Here is a 21158-nt window from a genome sequence, read left to right on the forward strand (position 1 = left end):
ACATTCCATGTGTCTTTGGGAAATTAACAAGCCTTACATTATTACTCCTCAATGCATTTTCTAATCATTCCAATTTCCTATTATTTATTGTTTATAAAAATCTTTGCCAATTTTAAATTTTAGTCTGCAGTTTGGTTACACTTAAGTTACTTGATTCACTTATTTAGGTATGGTTCTCCATGTGTTTGCCAGTTACAACAATATATTGTTATAGCATATGACATTTTACACAAGACTATTTTACACTTGCTTGTTTCTGTGGAATTGCTTCTAAGCGTGCATCAGAGTACTGTATAATTGTTGAAGCAAAATAATTTAACAAATTTACACTGTATACAATCTTGACAAGAGTAATTCTTTCCCAATGTTCCAATTTCTTTCCTGTGTATTTTCCTTTATTCAAAATTTCCAGGAAATTTACATCTGTATTCACTGACAATAGTACCATTTAGGTCAAGCTTTGATGATGGAATCAAGCTAACAGCCAAGACTGTCTGACAAGCTGCAAATAAAGTAATAAGATCTAGCAGAAGCACAGATGCTCACGCCTCTGGGCCTATCTGACAGAATATAGATGGGACCTAGGATGCCAAAGTTTTAGGATGTCAGCTATTTAGAGTACAGAGATTTGTGGTGTGATATGGCAAGGTCAGGCAATGGACATATGAGATCTTCAATTAGTTCCTTCCCAAGATAGTAAAGTACAAAAAAAAAAAAAGAGAGACCTTTCTAGATAAGGGGATAGACAATCTACCTTATCAAGTCTGCTCAGGTTTTTTTTTTTTGCCATCTATTATTACATTATTTGTCAAATCATTTTAACAGGACTCCTTTGGTAGATCAGAGGTGGTAACTTTCAAGCTCTCAAGAGACAAACATACCTTATTTTCAGGCAAATTTTACAAATGCATCAGACTTTTAGACCACATATAGGCAAATATGTCTGACAGATATTTTAACAATCAGACTTGTTTTTTTAGCTCTTGAAGAGCACAGCCGTTGTACTAGACACATATTAGGTTAGGGCTTTCAAAACTTGTACTGGAGATCCCACAAGTCAGTTGAGTTTTCAGGACACCCACAATGAATTTGCAAGAGAAATCTGAATATGCTGGGTCTCCAAGGCACACAGATTTATCTCATCTATATTCAATGTTGATATTCTGAAAATGTGACTGGCTGGGGAATCCAACACATGCCTGGATAGCCTTGTGCTAGACACTTGAACATAAGTTACATCCACTAACCTGAAAGTGACTTCTGGCACTAGGCACTTAACTCCATTATGGAATGGCTGTGTCAAAGAGATAGTCTGGTTAAGCTGATCCACAGAAGAAACTCTCCCTTGATAGACTCCCAGAGTCTCCCCACAATTAATGGATACAATACTCCCAATCCATTCTGTAGCCATATTTCTGACAAGTAATTATTGTCCAGCCAGTAGGTATCAACCTGCAAGAAAAATGGCAATAAAGAAATGACTGCACTACAGAATTCTCTATACTGGCAGTGTAAGTTATTTATACCCAAACATGATAGAGCTGTCAAGACAAACTTTCCTTCAAATGAGTAATTCCAGCAAATAACCTGAACTGAATACTAAATTATAGCATAAGTAACTCAGCTAGTCACTTCTTGTGAGGCACTAAACAAGGAGTTCAGTTGTTTGTTTTTTTTCCATATTTATTTTATTATTTTCAATAATAAGCGAAATGACAATAGGAACATTATCAATATACAAAATTTGATACACAATATCCTTTCTTAACCTGTTCAACTGTTCCCATCTCTTCCTTCCCCTAAACGTTTTCCCCTCCCCACCACCCCCCGTTCCCTCGACTCATTCTCCTCATTCACATCTATCTGTGTCATTAACCAGAAGTGTCCTGGGAAGAGAACCATTGTTCATAAAGATCCCAAGTTTTATAATGTTGCAACAAATGACCAGTACATAAAGCCGTCAGCTTTGACATCAGGCAAATATAGTCCAGTTTACGCAAAATTGTTTGTAGCTCCAGTAAGAATGGTTGTTTCCAAGCCGCTGCTAGCACCAACTTGCTTGCCACAAACAGCTGAGCAGCAAAGCGATGTGTGGAATTCTGTACGCCCACTGGTTTAAAATGTAGCAAACAATGGTCCATTTTCATTGGGTATTCCACCCGTCACTTCACTTAAGAATTTCAGTATCCCTGCCCAATAACGCTGTGCATATTTACAAGCCCAGTTTTTTTTTTTGTTTTAAATAATTTACACAGCAATATTTAAGAGCATTGCCCACTAAAGCACCCTTAATGCAGATTTTAAAAAACAAAAACAAACAAGACCAAGGTAAAACCGGAATCATGAGCAGTGTACTTGAAGATGTTTATGTCTATTATTGACTTACTATAAAATACCACTTTAACTGACTTAGTGGTTTACGGGCTAAAAGCAAACATAAGAAAAGGAATACGATTATGTGTTTTACTATTTTATCAGTTGTACTAACATAAGATAAGCATGTTAATTTCAGGGAAAGCGCCCAGATCAACCAAAATCAGGTGCTATATTCTTGCTGAAAGAGCCAAGACTTGACTGCCAACCTTAAAAACGTTTTTAAAGATGAATTCCCAGTCTCCATTTTGAGGTTAAGATGATCACATTGAATCTGGGCACCCATCTAAACTTTATCCAAAGCATAAGCCTGTGTATCCAGAACTGCATTCTAGGAGCCAAAATTTGGTACTTTCTTCTATATACCCAGGTTCCATGATGGAACCAGGCACTATACATTTGACATTTGTCAATCTGTATATAATCGGAAATGATAAAAACAAGGTTGTTATTTAGACTTCCATCGCAGTGCATCCAATTCAGTACGCATCCCCATGTGCTACTTTGGCAATGCAATTAGTCAAGGATGTCCTGCTATGCTCTCTGAATTTTGCTTCTGGTTCTGCAAGTTCCCAGAGTAGGTGTCGGGCTCATTTCTGCTTTAGAGCTTTTAACAACTCCCAGTTTAAGGGGCATTAGACTTGCATGCTACAAATATATAGTCAGGATTTCCTAAACATGGGCATTAAGTGAATGAGCATAAGTGCTTTCATGAAACATTATCCCAGCTGTCTCCTCTTAGCCTGCCCTACAGCTACTCTCATATTCTTCATATCACCATACAGGGAAAAGTAAGATGAAAGAACATTTCATAATGTGCACATTTTGGTACCAAAAAAGGAAATACAGAGCGGATCCAACAACATTCGTTCAGTGAATTTCTACACATTGTGTGTCATTAAACATAAGTTATGTTTTCTCATTGCAGGAAACTACACAAGAGAATCAGAGGGTGACCATAAGTATCAATTAATAGGATAACAAATTTTCATAATGACTGATGACTTGACAATGTTATTTGACCTCTGAAAACAAGTGACCTCTAGAAAAGAAAAAAAAAATAAAAGGATTTTATGGGCTGCATGTATTTGCAAAGGTAGAAAGAAGAGAAAACGTCTGCATGTTTAAAACGTGAAATAAAAGAGGCCATTACAGCCAAAAGATTGTCCTTCAAGAATGGAAAGGACCCAAACAAAGAAAATAAGAAGCAACATAAGCACTGGCAAGTCAGATGTAAAGCATTAATAAAAAAAGGTTAAAAGAGAACATGAAAAGAAATTTGCCAGAGGCTAAAACTCACAGTAACAACTTTTTCAGGTACATCAGAAGCAGAAAGCCTGTGAGGGAATCTGTGGGACTGTTAGATCACAAAGGAGCAAAATGGGCACTCAGGAAGGACAAAGCCATAGCGGAGAAACTGAATTAATTCTTTGCTTCTGTCTTCATGGAAGAAGATGTAAGAGATCTGCCTGTACTGGAAATGGCTTTCAAGGGTGATGATGTGGAGGAATTGAAAAATCTCAGTGAACCTGGAAGATGTACTGAGCCAAATTGACAAATTAAAAAGTAGTAAATCACCTGGACCGGACGGCATACATCCGAGGGTACTCATAAGCATGAAATTGCTGATCTGCAGTGAGTAATATGTAACCTGTTATTAAAATCATCCATAGTACCTGAATAATGGAGGGTGGCCAATGTGACGCCGATTTTTATGTTTCAACGGTTTTTATTGATGACAAATCAGAAAATACAACTTTACTATAACACATTAATATCATGTTTGACAGTAACACAACTGGCACTCATCCTTATTGATAGTCATCAAACTTTTACATTTTAATCCTCCCCCTCAACTATTTATGTTTCAACAATTTGTTTATTGATGACAGAACAGACAATCATCTCCAACAAGTGTGATGTACATAAAGTCAAACATCAAATTTTGTTCCCCCACAACAGAACATTAATATCAGTCAGCAAGCTTTGTCTGTTATCTCCCCCCCCTAATATTCAACAAGTTAGTACTATAGCAGTGTTTTGTCCCCAGTGGCAACCTTTAACATTCCCCTCCCTGCCCTACCCATCCCCCAGTCCCCAGGGTAGATGTTTGCCCAGCCAATTATGAGATCGTTTTGCCCTAGTATATGTGTCGTTCCACTATGGGCAACTTTCAAGTGTGGACAACAGCAAATTCCAGATGAGGGGTCCTTTTTCCCTTAGTACCCCCCAATCCTCTATTCGGCCAACCTTCATGAAAATGCCATTGATTGATCACAAAGTGATCCCTAACGCGCCCCTCAATGAGCATATATCTCCCTGCAGTTAACTGGTATAATAGGATAAGGTCTCTCATCCCCCCAGAGCTCTGACCCCCCCTCCCCCGCCATCTCATTCACTCCACATTCATCCCAATACATTCATCACCTGGCTTCTGGATCTAGGTGCAATGATGTTTAAGTAAGCTCCCCATACTCTAATGAACAACTTCCTCCTGTTCCCAGAATGACGGGCCCCTTGTGCTTCCCATAGCATCAGTGCATGTAATTTATTCCTCCAATACCAATAGGATGGAGGGGTGCTTGAAATCCAATGGTTGAGTATACATTTTTTCCCCAGGATGCAGGACTTACTAAGGAACAATTTCTCCTCTCGACTCCCCATTGGCCACACTGCTCCCGAACTGAACAGTGCTTGATCGAATGAGATGGGTACTCGCTGCCCTAGAATCCCCGATAAAAATCGGGCAAGAGCTGCCCAGAACTTCCGAATGGCCCTACATTGCCACATCCCATGTGTTAACGATGGCATGCTCGCCCCACATTTCCTGCATTTATCCGAGTCTTTAACCCCTGCTCGCCATGCCTGCTTACCTGAAAAATAGGCCCTGTGTATTGATCTGAAATGGCATTCCTGCAACTCTGCACTGTGCACCACCTCCGGAATTCTTTTGAGTGCTGTTAAAACCTTCCCTTCTGTTATGTTCCCCCCTGCTTCCTTCCTCCAGCGATCGACCACCTCGCTAACATCCCTCTGAGGCTTAAATTCTCTCAGAACCTTATGGAACCATGATACTGACACCTGTCCCGCTGCATCTCCGGCTAGAAATTCCCTAACCTTCCCCCCAAATTCCGTCGATAGAGTGGACTGAGGCAGACCCCGGATATAATGCGCCAACTGCATATATGCCAGTTCTGTCATAGGCCCTCCCGCATATCTCCCAGAGAACTCCGTATATGGTATTACCTTCCCATCAGGTTGAACAAAGTGTTCCAGCAGGGATACACCCTTCCTCTCCAAGAATCTAAAGACCCGACTATCTCTTCCTGCCGGGAAGTCTGCATTCCCCACAACTGACAGCAACCCACTACTCTCCGGATTCTGTCCCCAATATCCTGATAAAATCCGCCAAGCGTGTCGCATGGGCTTTAAAAGCACACTATCCCTAACCTGCTTTGGAAGTCCCTCACTTTTTGCATGCAGCAAATAACTCATAGACCAGGGCTTAAAGTAAGCTTTTTCCCATCCAAGATCTGTATAGGTGGACATTCCCAGGATCCAGTCCCTTAAGTGTCTCAACAGACAAGCCTGATTGTAATCGCTCATCTCGGGCATACCCATTCCACCCCTCATCTGGGCTCCAAGTAAATGTTGCCATCGCATTTTTGGTTTTCTCCCCGCCCAGCAAAACCGCACCACGTGGCTTTGTAATCTCCTCAAGTCTTTCCTCAACAGTCTGAGCGGCAATGCTTGCAGCACATAGAGCCAATTCGGGAATATAACCATACGATATAAGTGTATTCTACCCATAAAGGACAGTGGTAGCGAAGCCCACGCAGATAGTTGTGTTTTGGTATCCCTAAGCAACTGGGGAATATTATAACTATACAGTTTCATCGGGTTAAGCGGCAGCTGCACCCCTAGGTATTTGAATGCTTCTGTCGCCTGCCGCAAGGGGACTTGATCCCAGACTGTTTGTTTCACCCCCTCACTAGCCAAAGCCTCCGACTTGGCCAAGTTGAGTTTGAGCCCTGAAAACTCTCCATATTCTCGTAGGCTTTCCATTAAGTAGCGTTATCAATAGAAATCAAACAAAATAAAACATGGAAAAGAAAATAAGATGATACCTTTTTTATTGGACATAACTTAATACATTTCTTGATTAGCTTTCGAAGGTTGCCCTTCTTCGTCAGATCGGTTTCATGCGGCTGTATGCGGTATCTTCCATCTTAAGTAGAGGAGTGTGGTAGCCGTGTTAGCGTTTGGGGTTCTGTGATCAAAACCAGCAAATCATCTGCAAAGGCCGCTGCTTTGAATTCTCTACCCTGAAAACTCACTTCTTTTATGTCCGCATTCCTCCTTAATTCCCTCAAAAGCGGGTCCAAGGTCAGTACAAATAACAGAGGTGATAAGGGACATCCCTGCCTAGTTCCCCGCCCAATAGAGAACCATTCTGAGCACAGCCCATTGACACTGATTCGCGCCACAGGCCCATTATAAAGTGTTGCCACTGCATCCGCAAAAAACCCCTCGATGCCATATGCCTGCAGTACCTCAAACAAGAACCCCCAGTCCACTCTATCGAAGGCCTTCTCTGCATCGAAACTAATTAACATAGCTTCTTGGCCCTCTTTTCTGACCCATTCCAGCGCCCCCAGGATCTTTCTCATGTTCTTTGCGATTTTCCTTTCTCGAACAAAACCTACCTGAGACTCCTCAATCAGAGTCGGTAGGAACCGGGATAACCTGTTGGCCAGAATCTTAGCCAATAACTTGGTCTCTGTGTTCAGTAGTGATATGGGTCTATAGGAGTCCGGGAGGTGTGCCGGTTTACCAGGCTTTAATAGTACTGTAATATGGGCCTGATTCAGATGTGTGGGCATCCTTCCCTCCCGAGTTATTACATTAAAGATCTCTGAGAGTACCTTGCCTATTTCTGATCTAAGCAGTTTATAGAATTCATTTCGGAGTCCATCAGGCCCAGGCGCCTTACCGAGTGGGCTCTGCTTTATCACCCAATCTACTTCGTCCTCCGTTATGGGAGCGTTTAGGATATGCAGCTCTTCTCTGTCCAAACGGGGTAGGTCTACACTGTCCAGGTAAGCTCTACTAGGTGTTACAATCTCCCCCTGTGGTTTATATAGTTCCTCATAAAATTTTTTGAATACCCCAGCTACATCTTTATCAGTGTGCACCCTAACCCCCTGAGTGTTTGTCATAGTGAGTACCTTTCGTGGGCCCTCCCTTCTATTTATGAGCCTCGCTAGAAATCGCCCTCCCTTATTGGCAAATCGATATAGCTGGTATTTATAATATACTGCTGTTTTCTGCGCATTGTGATGCAACAGCTCATTGAGCGCCTGCTGTGTCTCTAATAACTGTGACCTCAGCTCCTGCGAGTGAACCTTTCCATATTGCCTCCTTAATGCAGTCACCCTTCTCTCCAATCGCATCACCTCCTTCTGTCTTACCTTCTTCTTAAAGCTCACGTATGCTATGGTCTCTCCCCTGAGGACCGCCTTAGCTGTCTCCCAAAATAGTACTGGATCGTCCCTATGTCCCGCATTATCCCCTTGAAAGTTAGCCCAACATGTCTTCAGGTGCTGCATAAACTGACTATCTCTATAAAGATATGCGGGAAAACGCCATAGGAATTCTCTCCTCCCCTCCCTATCCAAATGTAATCCCATAGAGACCCATGCGTGGTCAGATATCGCTATGGGACCTATTGTAGCCGCCGTTACCCAAGTAAAGATATCCCTGCCTACTAGTATATAATCAATACGGGAAAGCGTAGCATGTGCACGTGAGAGATGCGTGAAGTCCTGCTCTAGCGGGTGTAAAGTTCTCCAAACGTCCACCACGTCCAAGGCCTCCCCTAACATCCCAAGACCTCGCAAAGTTCTAGACAGCTCCTGTGCTGTTGGGTGTGATCGGTCCATCTTGGGGTCCATAATCTCATTAAAGTCCCCTCCCATTACCACTGGCCCTTCACCCATGTCCCGCATCCTGCAGATAAGTTGCCTATAGAACTGCTTCTCAAATTTGTTAGGTGCATAAATGTTGCACAGCAGTAGAGGGTGTCTGTCCAATTCCACCAACACCAATACAAACCTTCCCCTTTTATCCCTAATTGTTTTTTTAATTTGCACTTGGAATCCCTTCCGGAACAAAATAATCACCCCCCCCCCCTCCCCTTTTCCATCTACCGCTGGTGACTCCACAATTTCACCCACCCACCAGCGCTTCAATTTCTCATGCTCCGTTTTAGATAGATGGGTCTCCTGAAGGAAGGCTACTGCTGTTTTCTGATCATTGAGTGCTTTTAAAATTTTATATCTCTTGATGGGGGAATGTATACCTCCTACATTCCATGTTACGATGTTTAACACTGGCATCCCCCCACCATATCCCACTCTCTGGTCCGTTGTTCCTGTAACTCACTCCCCCAGAGGGCGTCCCAGCCTCCACCCCCCAGGTGTACTCCCCAACCTCGTTCTACAACTTTCCTATGTTGGAAGCCAGCTATTCCTTCTCTCCACATTCTCACATCTTGCACCCACATTCGTACCCCTGCCTCCCCCCTCCCCCCCTCCGTCTCCCTCCCCCTGCCCTCCCACCCCTCCCCCCACCCATCCATCCCCCCCGGACTTCCCTCACCCCTCCCCTTCCTCTCCCTCCCCTCATACATTACCCCTTCCATGCCAATTGGCATTCGAACTTCCCTCTCAGGGCTTGGGACTTCTCATAATGTCTGCGAGGGTACAACCCCTCTTCTTGTCCTGGTCACTTGACCTTGCTCTTTCATAAGCTCAAAAATGTATGTATTATATCCGCATGCCCAGCCTGCACCAACGGGTACAACATCCAAACAAAAATCTCCACTCCGCCACCTCTCCTCCCGCCAACAAAGCTTCTTGTAGCTCGTCAATTCTGTAATTCCACCATGCATCAACCGTTGTTTTGCCCATGTATTCCAGCTGTGTCCATGGTCAGCTTATCCACGTATTCCTTCGCCGCTCTAAAGGAGTCAAAGTACAGTACTTGCCCATTGCTGATCACCTTCAGTCGAGCCGGATATAATAAGCTGAACTTATATTTAAGCCCAAACAGTTTGGAGCAAAGAGGAGCAAACTCCTTTCTGGCTGCTGATACTTTTAGGGAATAATCCTGAAAGCACAGGATTTTTCTGCCTTGGTACTCCAGCTGCTTCCCGGTTCTCAGCTTCTGCAGGATTTCAACTTTATGGGAGTAGTTTAGGATCTTCAATATAGCCACCCTTGGTCTGTCTGCGGTATCTCTTCATGGTCCTAACCTGTGAGCCCGCTCAATTTTCAGCCTGCCCTCCAGACCTGGTTCCTCCAGCGCTTCCGGCAGCCATCTTTCCAAAAAGGCGCCAAGGTTTTTTTCAGGCAGGGCTTCTGGCAGTCCTACCAGCCGCAGGTTATTCCTCCTAGAACGATTTTCTAGGTCCTCCAACCTCGATTCTAATTCCGATAACCGGGATTCATGCCTGGGTTGCACCTCCGTTAATTTCCGGATTTCATCTTCCGCTTGCCCCAAGCGCTGCTGTGCCTCGTGCATATCTGTTACCAATGCTGCATGCCGTTCTTCCATCCCGTCTAGTTTGTCTAGGATGAGCTGCAACTTGTGCCCCACCGTTTGCTCCACCGCCAATTTTACTTCTTCGGTAATTTCAGCTGCCCACAGGGAGCTCGGTGACGGTGAGTCTGGCGCGCTTTTGTCCGCCATCTTGGCGTCCACGGGTTTCGCTCTCTCTTTGGGTTCTTTCCGCCCTGATTTCGCCGCCATCCAGCGTTTTTCGCCGTTCCTTTGCGGGGCTTTTTGGGGGCGCCTCTCTCCCAGTGCCTTCCGTATATTTTTTATGGAGTTCGGACGCTGTTTGCGAGTGCAGTTTATTCAAAGTCCCGGAGCAGTGCGATCTTCCGTCTCACCGCTTCATTCCCCAACCGGAAGTCCTGTGACGCCGATTTTTAAAAAGGGTTCTAAGGGTAATCTGGGAAATTATAAACCGTAAGTCTGATGTCAGTGCCGAGCAAAATAATGGAAACTATTATAAAGAATAAAATAATAGAACACATAAACAAACATGGTTTAATGGGACAGAGTCAGCATGGGTTCAGTCAAGGGAAGTCTTGCCTCACCAATTTGCTTCATTTCTTTGAATGCGTGAATAAACATGTGAATAAAGGTTAGCCAGCTGATGTTGTGCATCTAGATTTTCAGAAAGCTTTTGATAAAGTTCCTCATGAGAGACTCCTAGGAAAATTCGAGTCATGGGATAGGAGACAAGTTTCTGAAAACAGGGTAGAGTTAAATAGTCATTTCTCTCAATGGAGGACAGTGAACAGTGGAGTGCCACAGGAATTTGTACTGAGACCAGTTCTATTTAACATATTTATAAATGATATGGAAATCGGAATGACAAGCGAGGTATCAGATTTGAAGATGATACAAAACTATTCAAGGTTGTTAAAACACATGTAGACTGTGAAATATTGCAGGAAAACCTTAGGAAATTGGAAGACTGGGCATCCAAATGGCAGATGAAATTTAATGTGGACAAATACAAGGTGATGCACATTGGACAGAATAATCCGAATCACAGTTACCTGATGCTAGGGTACACCTTGGGGGTCAGCACTCAAGAAAAAGATCTGGGCATCATTGTAGATAATATGCTGAAATTGTCTCTTCAGTGTGTGGTGGCGGTCAAAAAAGCAAACAGGATGCTATGAATTATTAAGAAAGGGGTGGTGAATAAGACCAAAAATACTATAATGCCTTTGTATCGCTCCATAGTGCATCCACACCTCGAGTTCTGTGTTCAGTTCTGGTCACCATCTCAAAAATAGATATAGCAGAATTAGAAAAGGTTCAAAGAAGAGTGACTAAAATGATAAAGGGGATGGAACACCTCTCATATGAGGAAAGGCTAAAGCGGTTAGGGCTCTTCAGCTTCAAAAAAAGAGACAGATGAGGGGGAGATATGATTGAGGTCTACAAAATCCGGAGTGGTGTAGAACGAGTAGAAGTACATTAATTTTTTTACTCGTTCCAAAAGTATAAAGACTAGGGGACACTTGAGGAAGTTACATGGAAATACTTTTAAAACAAATAAGTGGAAATATTTTTCCACTCAACGAATAGTTAAGCTCTGGAACTCTTTGCCAGAGGAAGTGGTAAGACTGGTCCATAGTCTGCTGTTGAGACCGACATGGGAAGCAACTGCTTGCCCTGGGATTTGTAGCATGGAGTGTTGCCACAATCTGGGTTTCTGCCAGGTATGTTTGGAAAACAGGATACTGGACTAGATGGACCATTGGTCTGACCCAGTATGGCTACTCTTATGTTCTCTTTTACAAAGCAGTACTACCGATTAGCATGCACTAATAATTTCTGAACTAATAAAGGCCAGTTTCCCTATAAACTAGCTTAAGGGCACTGAATCTTTACCATGCATAATAGCATTAAAATCTACATAAGGTAAACAGGAAACAAACAGTAGAGGTCAGTGCAGCAAACATCTATGAAATTGAGACCTTAATTCATAATCCTCTTCCACAACCCAAAGTGGGATGTGGAAGAGAATTCCATAGACAGTAAAAATCCATACAGGGCCCATTTGAGAGAGATCTGCCTGGTCCCCACTGGTATTTGTATGCTAACCTTGGCATCTGGAAAGTTTGCAGCTCTCATTTACAAACCTCAAGCAACACTTTGAAAAAAAAAAACTGCCTAAAACGATAATAGCACTATCATGGCTTACATTATTATATGCTTTGGGTCATTTTGGTAATATCTGAGTGATGGAGACCAGAGGTCGTTGAAAGAGGGAGACTGCTGGAGATGAGAGCAGGAGAGACAGGGTGGTAGAAATCAGAAAAATTGTGACTCCCAGGAACAGTGATGGGCATTGATTTAGTATACCAAGTATACATTTGTAATTATGCCATATGAAAACAGAATCTACCTACAAGTGTTCCTAAAATGTAATTCTTAAAACTCTAATGTACACTGAATTTTTGGACCCCAGCCCACAAGCCTTTAATTCGTTTGAAAATAAACACTTAAAATTTACAGTATATAAACCACTAGAATAGCAAGCCCTAATTATCCTACGTTGTGCATTGACAGTGCTTTGCTAGTTTTACCAGCACACATGCGTGACCCCAACCCTAAAACAACATTACTGTACACATAGTGACTTTAAACGTAGGATTTAAGAACAAGAATAAAAACAGTGTTTCAACTAGCATAACTTTTCCGAAGCCGAGCGGGCAGCCCTCTTTTCACTGTCGTTTGTTACGCCCCTTATGGGAAAATGAAAGAAATATGCAGGTAATTTCCCAGGTCCCATCAGCTGAAGAACAGAGAATAGGTAACCAAGGTCCGGTTTTTTTTCCATGAGTACTTACAAAGCTGCTGGTATCAGAAGCAACTCCAACTGGCCTCAGCTCAGTTCCAGATTTCGGACTTTTGGTCTCGATTCTGCGCGACCGATACCACATTTCACACAGTCGCCATTTTCCAATTACGTGCGGTGCGACGCCGCACAGCATCAAGGGAAGAAAAGGAAGAAGCGACTTTCTAACCCTCTGCTGCGTCTCGATGACATGGGGACTGGCATGGGGAAATCCAAGGTTGAATAGACAGGAGACGAAGTGCCTTTCTAGTCAACTGTAACAGCTGAAGCCAGTAGGCGGAGCTTTCCGGTGGTAGGCGAAGCTTGCCGCGGGGTTTAAAAAAAATCATCTTTATTGAGGTTGTTTAACAATACAATAGTACAAATCGTAGAGCCGAATGTATTCGTTATTAACATGCTATGTATGTATACAACGAGGAACAAAGCGCTTAAAACATGAAAAATAAAACAAGACAACAAATGAGCAGAAGAGAGGAAAGAATCTTACAGTACACTGGAGATTGCGAGTGTTTAGGCAAATAATGATGAAATTTAAGCCATTTACGCTTACGTTTACAAATTGGGGTAATGAACTTTAAAGAAATGTTTTCATATTTGCTAAACAGCAATACAGTATTCCACAATAAAAACAAAAATACACAAGTTAGAAGAATTATCTTTCCAATTTGAATAACCAATTTTAGAGCTAAGGAGATAAAATCAGAGAGGCTTCTTCATCTGAAAAATTTGACCTTTGAAGTCAAAATGTTACCTTGCGAAGGATGTTAAAAAAATGGAAGCGGTGCAAAGAAAAGCTATGAGAATGGTACGGGATTTGCGTTCCAAGACGTATGAGCAGAGACTTGCTGACCTGAACATGTATACCCTGGAGGAAAGGAGGAACAGGGGTGATATGATACAGACGTTCAAATACTTGAAAGGTATTAATCCGCAAACAAATATTTTCCGGAGATGGGAAGGCGGTAGAACGAGAGGACATGAAATGAGATTGAAGGGGGGCAGACTCAGGAAAGATGTCAGGAAGTATTTTTTTTACAGAGAGGGTGGTGGATGCTTGGAATGCCCTCCCGCAGGAGGTGGTGGAGATGAAAACGGTAACGGAATTCAAACATGCATGGGATATGCATAAAGGAATCCTGTGCAGTAGGAATGGATCCTCAGAAGCTTAGCCGAAATTGGGTGGTGGAGCAAGTGGGGGAAGAGGGGTTGGTGGTTGGGAGGCGAGGATAGTGGAGGGCAGACTTATACGGTCTGCCAGAGCCAGTGATGGGAGGCGGGACTGGTGGTTGGGAGGCGGGAAATACTGCTGGGCAGACTTGCACAGTCTGTGCCCTGAAAAAGGCAGGTACAAATAAGGTAAGGTATACACATATGAGTTTATCTTGTTGGGCAGACTGGATGGACCATGCAGGTCTTTTTCTGCTGTCATCTACTATGTTGCTATGTATTTTGACACCCAACAGACAGGACTTAACAAAGATCTGGGTTTTCTAGCCCATTACAAAGCATAAAATTGTATTGCTTTGTAAATTGTATTGCTCTCCTGTCTCCCTGACTCTCACCTATCCACCCCCATCCTGTTAGACTGTCACTGAAATGCTGTGATGTTTCACTCATATATACTGTCATCTACCACCATTTCCTTATTTCCGATCTGACGAAGAAGAGCAACCTTCGAAAGCTAATCAAGAAATGTATTAAGTTATGTCCAATAAAAAGGTATCATCTTATTCTCTTTTCCATGTTTTATTTCTATTGATTACCTTTAAAAGTGGATTAACACGGCTACCACACCTCTCTACTTCATCTGAAAGAGAATAAGACATTACAAGAGATTTCCAAATAATAGCCAAAGGTTCTGTAAACTCTATAATTTCCTATATTTTGGGCCAAATATCAATCCAAAAGGTATTTACATTATTACAATCAAATAATATATGTTTAAGTGAGCCTTATTGTTTAGAACAGGACCAACACAAATTGGTAGGAGAAAATTTGCTTTTAAATGATTTAATAGGGGTCCATAAGGCTCTGTGATGAAGGAAGAAAAGAGACTGAGTGAAGGAGGAAGAGCAGAAGGTCTGGGGCCATAGAACCAGAAAAGAGATCATTGTTTATCTGACAATTGCTCACTAGAATCAGTTTCCCAAGCTTTTTGCGAAGAAGAGCATAATTGTTTAGAGTGAGTTTGAACTATCTTATAAAATACTGAGGTGGAGTATTTACCAGAGTGCTGAGAGACAAGAAGTGATTGAAAGGGGAGAGAAGGAAGTAAAACAGTAATATTTAAGTTAGTATGAAGTATAGCCTTTTGTAGACTGTGCCAGTTTAAAAAAAATTGAGAGCCAGGGAGGGAAAATCAAATGGCTTATTATCAATCTTTATTAGAGGATTATTCCAAATTGGCATATCATAAAGAACTTTTGATTTGTTTGAGAAGTAAAATTTGAATCTTTTAATAACATCAATAGTGATGAAAATAACTAGTAAAGGCTTGATCTTTTTAAAACTAATCATCTCAGATAGGAAATGTAGTGGTATAGGATGTATTAAATACCTTTCAAAAATAAGCCAAGTAAAAAGAGAGGGAAGAGAGGATTTCAAATTTAATTTATCATCCATAAGCAGAAACCATTTTAAGGCTTGATTTAGAATGAATGATTGGTGATATTGCAAGAAATTTAGAAAATTGACTCCTCCTTTTTCTTTTGGAAGGTGTAATATTTTTAAAGCAATGCGGGGAGGTTTTTTTCCTTCCATAAGAAGATAATTAAAATTGTATCTATTGATTTATAGATATAATTTGGCAAGCAAAGAGATAACATGTTTAATACATCATTTATTTTTAGTGTGAGGGTCATTTTTATAGATTCTGTATATATGTAAACCACTTTGAATGTAGTTGCAAAATACCACAGAAAGGTGGTATATCAAGTCCCATTTCCCCATTTTTTAACAGAACTGCCTTTGAAGTGGCAGGTTTAGGAAGTGGCAAGTGTATTTACTTATCAGGATTTGGTTTGGATGGTGTATTAAATGATCGTAATTTTGGAGGTTTTCGAGTCTTTTGGACTGTTCGAAGATAAGATGGAAAAGCATCAAATATGCTCAGCACAACACCTTCACGCAAACGGGCTGCTTCTGTCAAATTCCTCTTCTCTGAAGTGCTTTGAGCACAAAACTGCAGTACGTGAAGGGACAAAATCTTTACGTTGAATAGCAGAAATCCAATGCTGTCAAAGAAAGGGCTGTGAAGGAAACCTAAGCAAAGAACAAGTGACAATTACCAAATTGTGGACGGTGGCTACTATTGTATGAATGTGTTAGCCCAGTGGTTCAAAAATCTGGCCCTGGAGGCACCCCAGTCAGTCAGGTGTTCAGGATATCCACAATGAATATCCATGAGAAATATTTGCTTGCACTGCCTCCACTGTATGCAGATCTCTCTCATGAATATTCATTGTCAATATCCTGACAAACCTGACTGCCTTGGGTAACTCCAGGGCCAGGTTTGGAAACCACTGGGTTATCCAAACTACCATCAGAGGCAGACATGATCATATAATTAACATAATTTTATTTGTATTTGGGTAATAACTGAGAAAATGCTATTCAAAATTATATTACAAAGCATGAAGTTGGCGTGGAGGGGCATTTTCAAAAGAAACGTCCAAGTTAGGATTTGGACGTCTTTGTAAAATGTCCAAATCCGGGAGCAAGGAAAATCGTATTTTTGAAAAAAGATGGACGTCCATCTTTCATTTTGAAAATAGCAAGGACGTCCTTGGATTTGGACGTCCATAGAGATGGACGTCCTTACACATGGACGTCTTTGACTTTCAGCAATTTTTGAAATCAAAAACGTCCAAATGCAAGCCATTTGGACATGGGAGGAGCCAGCATTTATAGTGCACTGGTCCCCCTGACATACCAGGACACCAACCGGGCACCCTAAGGGGCACTGCAGTGGACTTCATAAATTGCTCCCAGGTACAAAGCTCCCTTACCATGTGTGCTGAGCCCCCCAAAACCTACTACCCCCAACTGTACACCACTACCATAGCCCTTACTGGTGAAGGGAGGCACCTACATGTGGGTACAGTGGGTTTGTGGTGGGTTTTGGAGGGCTTGCTGTTTCCGCCACAAACATAACAGGTATTTATTTTTATTTTATTGCACTTGTATCCCACATTTTCCCACCTATTTGCAGGCTCAATGTGGCTTACAAAAACCTGTCATGGCATCACCATTTCAGGGTAAGAGATACATTTAGTGGTATAAAGATATCAATGATAACAGGCTAACAGTCGATCTGATCAAGCAGTTATAGAAAGAAGATGATCAAAGTAAGGGAGGAGTGTCGATGTGTTGTAGTTGGTTATGGATTCTCGAGGTAGGTTTTGGTAAAGAGATATGTTTTCAATGATTTGCGAAAGTTTGTTATTTCGTTAATTGTTTTCAAGTGGTTTGGAAGAGTATTCCACATCTGCGTGCTCTTGTAGGAAAAGCTGGACGTGTGTGTTAGTTTGCATTTTAATCCTTTGCAGCTAGGGAAGTGTAGATTAAGGAAAGTGCGGGCAGATCTTTTGGCATTTCTGGGTGGGAGGTCCACAAGGTCAAGCATGTTTGAATGGGATGTAAATTGTGACATCATCTGCGTATATGTGAGGGTTGAGGCCTTGGTTGGCTAACGATTTGGCTAGGGGTGTTAACATAAGGTTAAAGAGAGTAGAAGAGAGTGGTGATCCTTGGAGAACTCCGCAATCCGGTTTCCAAGATGTTGATGTAATCGAATTAGATATTACTTGGTAAGTCCTTGTGGTTAAAAAGCCTCTGAACCAGTTAAGGACATTTCCACCAATTCCGAAATATTCTAAGATGTTTAATAATATTTCATGGTTTACCATATCGAATGCACTAGACATGGATGGGCCTGGGTCCACCTGTCTGAAGTGCACTGCACCCACTAAATCTACTCCAGGGACCTGCATGCGCTGTCATGGACCTGAGTATGACATCTGAGGCTGGCACAAAATATTTTTAAATATGTTTTTTAGGGTGGGAGGGGGTTAGTGACCACTGGGGGAATAACGGGAGGTCATCCCCGATTCCCTCCGGTGGTCATCTGGTCATTTCGGGCACCTTTTTGTGTCTTATTCATAAAAAAAACACATCCGTGTGAAAACGTCCAAGTTTTACTTTAGGACAACCCTGCTTTTTTTGATTATGGTTCAAAGACATCCAAGTGTTAGGCATGCCCAAGTCCCGCCTTCACCATGCCTCTGACACGCCCCCTTGAAATTTGGACGTTCTTGTGATGGACTTCAGTTAGAGACGTCCAAAATCGGTTTTCGATTATACCGATTTGGACCTCTCTGGGAGATGGACGTCCATGTTCCGATTTATGTCGAAAGATGGACGTCGATCTCTTTCGAAAATGAGCCTGATGGTTAACTTCTCTTTACCAACCAGTAGTAAATAATATAATAAACAATATTAAGTGCATTTTTATAATATACCACTGCATTCCACAAAATGAAAGGAGCAAGTTCCCACAAACCATCTTTCTCTTTTGATTTAGGCACAGGAAATAAGAAAGATTTTAAATGATCCCAGGTTTCAGCCTAATTCATGTTAAATCTGGGATAAAAATGTCATAAATCAATAAATAGGTAGATACATAGAGACTCTGAATGTGGAGCACCTGATTCTCATAACATGATATCTGTTTTAGTGGCCCTTGACCAGGAGAAAAAAAATCTTTATGAATACAGGGAGTCCCTATAACCAGGCCCTCCAAATGACACACTGACTACAATTAATAACAAATTACTACTCTACCTATGAAATGTTATTCCGTTATTATACTTCCTCTGTGTACCTCAGTATGCTGCACAAGCCGGCATGTTTGAAAATATAAGTGAGATTTAAAAAATGCTGCCAACAATAAAGAACGACAACATGGATGCAGCAGCTCACAGGTTTGCTTTGTTTTGAGTATACTGGATGACGGCTACACAGGGGAGTGGAAACAGAGATTAACATAATTGGTTTCAAGGTGTTGACGTCTCTTGGTCTCCTGTCTATTAAACCTTCTTGGGGAAAGCATAAGCATAATGAGGTGAATGCTGGTATGAGAGATCATCTGAGTGAGTGGGGAAAAGAGAGAGTGGCGAGTGAGTGATGAGGGATAAATGTGGATGGTCTAAAAAAAAAGCATAGGGTAGGAAGGAGGGAGCATGGGGTTGAATGTAAAATAAGAGGAGTGGGGAGAACTTGCGGGAGGCGGGAAGGAGAATGCATGGAGCTGCATAGGAGGAGGAGAAAGTTGGGGTAAAGGGAGAGATTAGAAGTGGGTGAGCGAATAAACAAGTGGGAGCAGAGTGGGATGGATGCTGGCTGGAAGTGTTTATGGAAAAATATGGGAGAGGATGGGGAAGAGGGGAGAGTATGGAGTTACATAGTAACATATTAAATGTCAGCAGATAAGGGCCTGCATGGTCCATCCTTTTGCCTATCAAGGTGGCCAGACCAGATATACACACACTCACACCCCCACATTCATCCAAGCCTTGTGCCAGACCTTACTAATACATCAAATGCCTCACTACTACTGTGAACCCTACCCATTAACTCTTATTACAATTAACAGTTGCTTCAACACATTCATTTAGATCATTTACAAGGTTCTCATCTTGCCAACCATGCTGCTCTTGATGACCAACTCCTTCAACAACTGTCCTTTTAAGCTCTTTGATGATTGTCCATAATGTCCATGTTGTCCATATTATCAAACATTAAACTTGTCATTACTTCCAGAATATTCTCCTCCACTCCACAATAAACTTTCCACAACCAGCAGGCTTCAATGTCGTTCGGCAATTCCGAATACTGCGTCTGGATCCTCAAGGCTGGTCTTCACACCACCACCCTTTATCACATACAGTATCCCGCACCCTACACAGCCTGTGTGTACTTACTCCAGTTATTAAATCTAATTTGATCATGTTATGATCACTGTTACCAAGTGGCCCTGGTACTGTTTCCTCTTGACCAGATCATGTGATCCTCCAAGGATTAGATGTAGAATTGCTCCCCCTCTTCTTGGTTCTGTAGGAGTATTTACCTGAGACCTCACCTTTGCTGGTCTGGGGCCTATACACACCTGAACCATTTTGTTATAACAATATGGACACTTCTGCCTGTGGCCTGCATACATCTGAATTCATCAGAAACTGGTTTTTCTACAAAGGAAAATTACCACTGAGCATACCATGATGACTTCATCCAAGGACATATTATTTGTTGCAAACTAGCCCAGTTATCTCCTGGGGAAAATGGAGGGGAGAGACACAGATCGCTCCAGGAGTATGGAATCCGACAGGGAGGTTTGCATGCCATCGATAACAGTTTCATTGCTATAACAAAGGCCTCTCTTCATTACCATGAAGCTGGCTGGACATTATTACACTGCCTGTGATTGGTCCATAGGTATCATCTGACCCTTGGATGCCAAAAGTTGGACTGAAGAAGAAGACCAGAAGACTTGCCGGAGGATAGAAGGCTCTGAGAGAGAGAACAAGAGACTGATTTCCTAAACACCAGTGAACTGCAGACCTTGTAATAAACTAACAAGGTTAGCTCAGCTACAATATATGGCCTTACCTAAAGACTGTGCCATCTGTATCCAGAATACAGACCTTGGACTTTATTCCTGGACTGAAACTCGCTGAGGCTTCAGCTTGAGCCTCAGAGGAGGAATCCGCTTCTTTACCATTGGAAGTCTGCCACGGACTGCAGGATGAGATAACAGGGTTTACTACCTATTAGTTAGGGGATAGTTAGTTCTTGGTTATTTGTCTGAAACAGATGGGTTTTATGTCATGACTTATGGTCTGTGAATTTAGCTGCTAACTGTATATTTTGCATAAGACGTGTGGTGTAAGTTCTCATAATAATCATTAGGATATCAGTATTATGATTAGTTGTGTAATCACTCATTTAGTTAGTCCATTAGGATAATCATATATCCAGTGGTGTACTGAGGTGGGGGCAGTCCGCCTCGGGTGCACGCTGCTGGAGGGGGGCAGAGGGAGCAGGGAACCAGCGGAACCAACAGCTGCGCGGCTGCTCCCAGCAGGTAAGAATGCAGCCGGGGGGGGGGGCTTGGGTGGTACGCCGGGGGGGTTGATGTGCCAAGGGGGGGTGTCATGCTGCACCCAGGGGGGACAGATGCCGCTGCACCCGGTGGGGGGGGGGGGGGGTGCGCAGCGGCGATCCGCCCCGAGTGGCAGCCGATCAAGAATCGCCACTGCATATATCATTATCTATATTTTGG

At 42.4% G+C, this 21158-nt stretch overlaps 1 protein-coding gene across 2 annotated transcripts in view; it reads right to left on the reverse strand.

The window, feature by feature from the left end:
• The window catches only part of EDC3 (enhancer of mRNA decapping 3), a 111505-nt gene extending 98546 nt beyond the window's left edge, over positions 1-12959 (reverse strand). The window contains exons 1-2 of one of the 2 annotated variants that reach the window (XM_030186480.1): positions 12813-12959; positions 1248-1452 (exon numbers count right to left, since the gene is read on the reverse strand). In XM_030186480.1, the coding sequence (XP_030042340.1) occupies positions 1248-1411 (164 nt within the window). In that variant the 5' untranslated portion in view covers positions 1412-1452; positions 12813-12959. The remainder of the gene's footprint in view (positions 1-1247; positions 1453-12812) is intronic. The other variant, XM_030186488.1, reaches the window with a different exon arrangement.
• Positions 12960-21158: the final 8199 nt, after the last annotated feature.

The sequence above is a fragment of the Microcaecilia unicolor genome, chromosome 1 (assembly GCF_901765095.1).
Source record: "Microcaecilia unicolor chromosome 1, aMicUni1.1, whole genome shotgun sequence".
In the NCBI taxonomy this organism is placed as follows: Eukaryota; Metazoa; Chordata; class Amphibia; order Gymnophiona; family Siphonopidae; genus Microcaecilia; species Microcaecilia unicolor.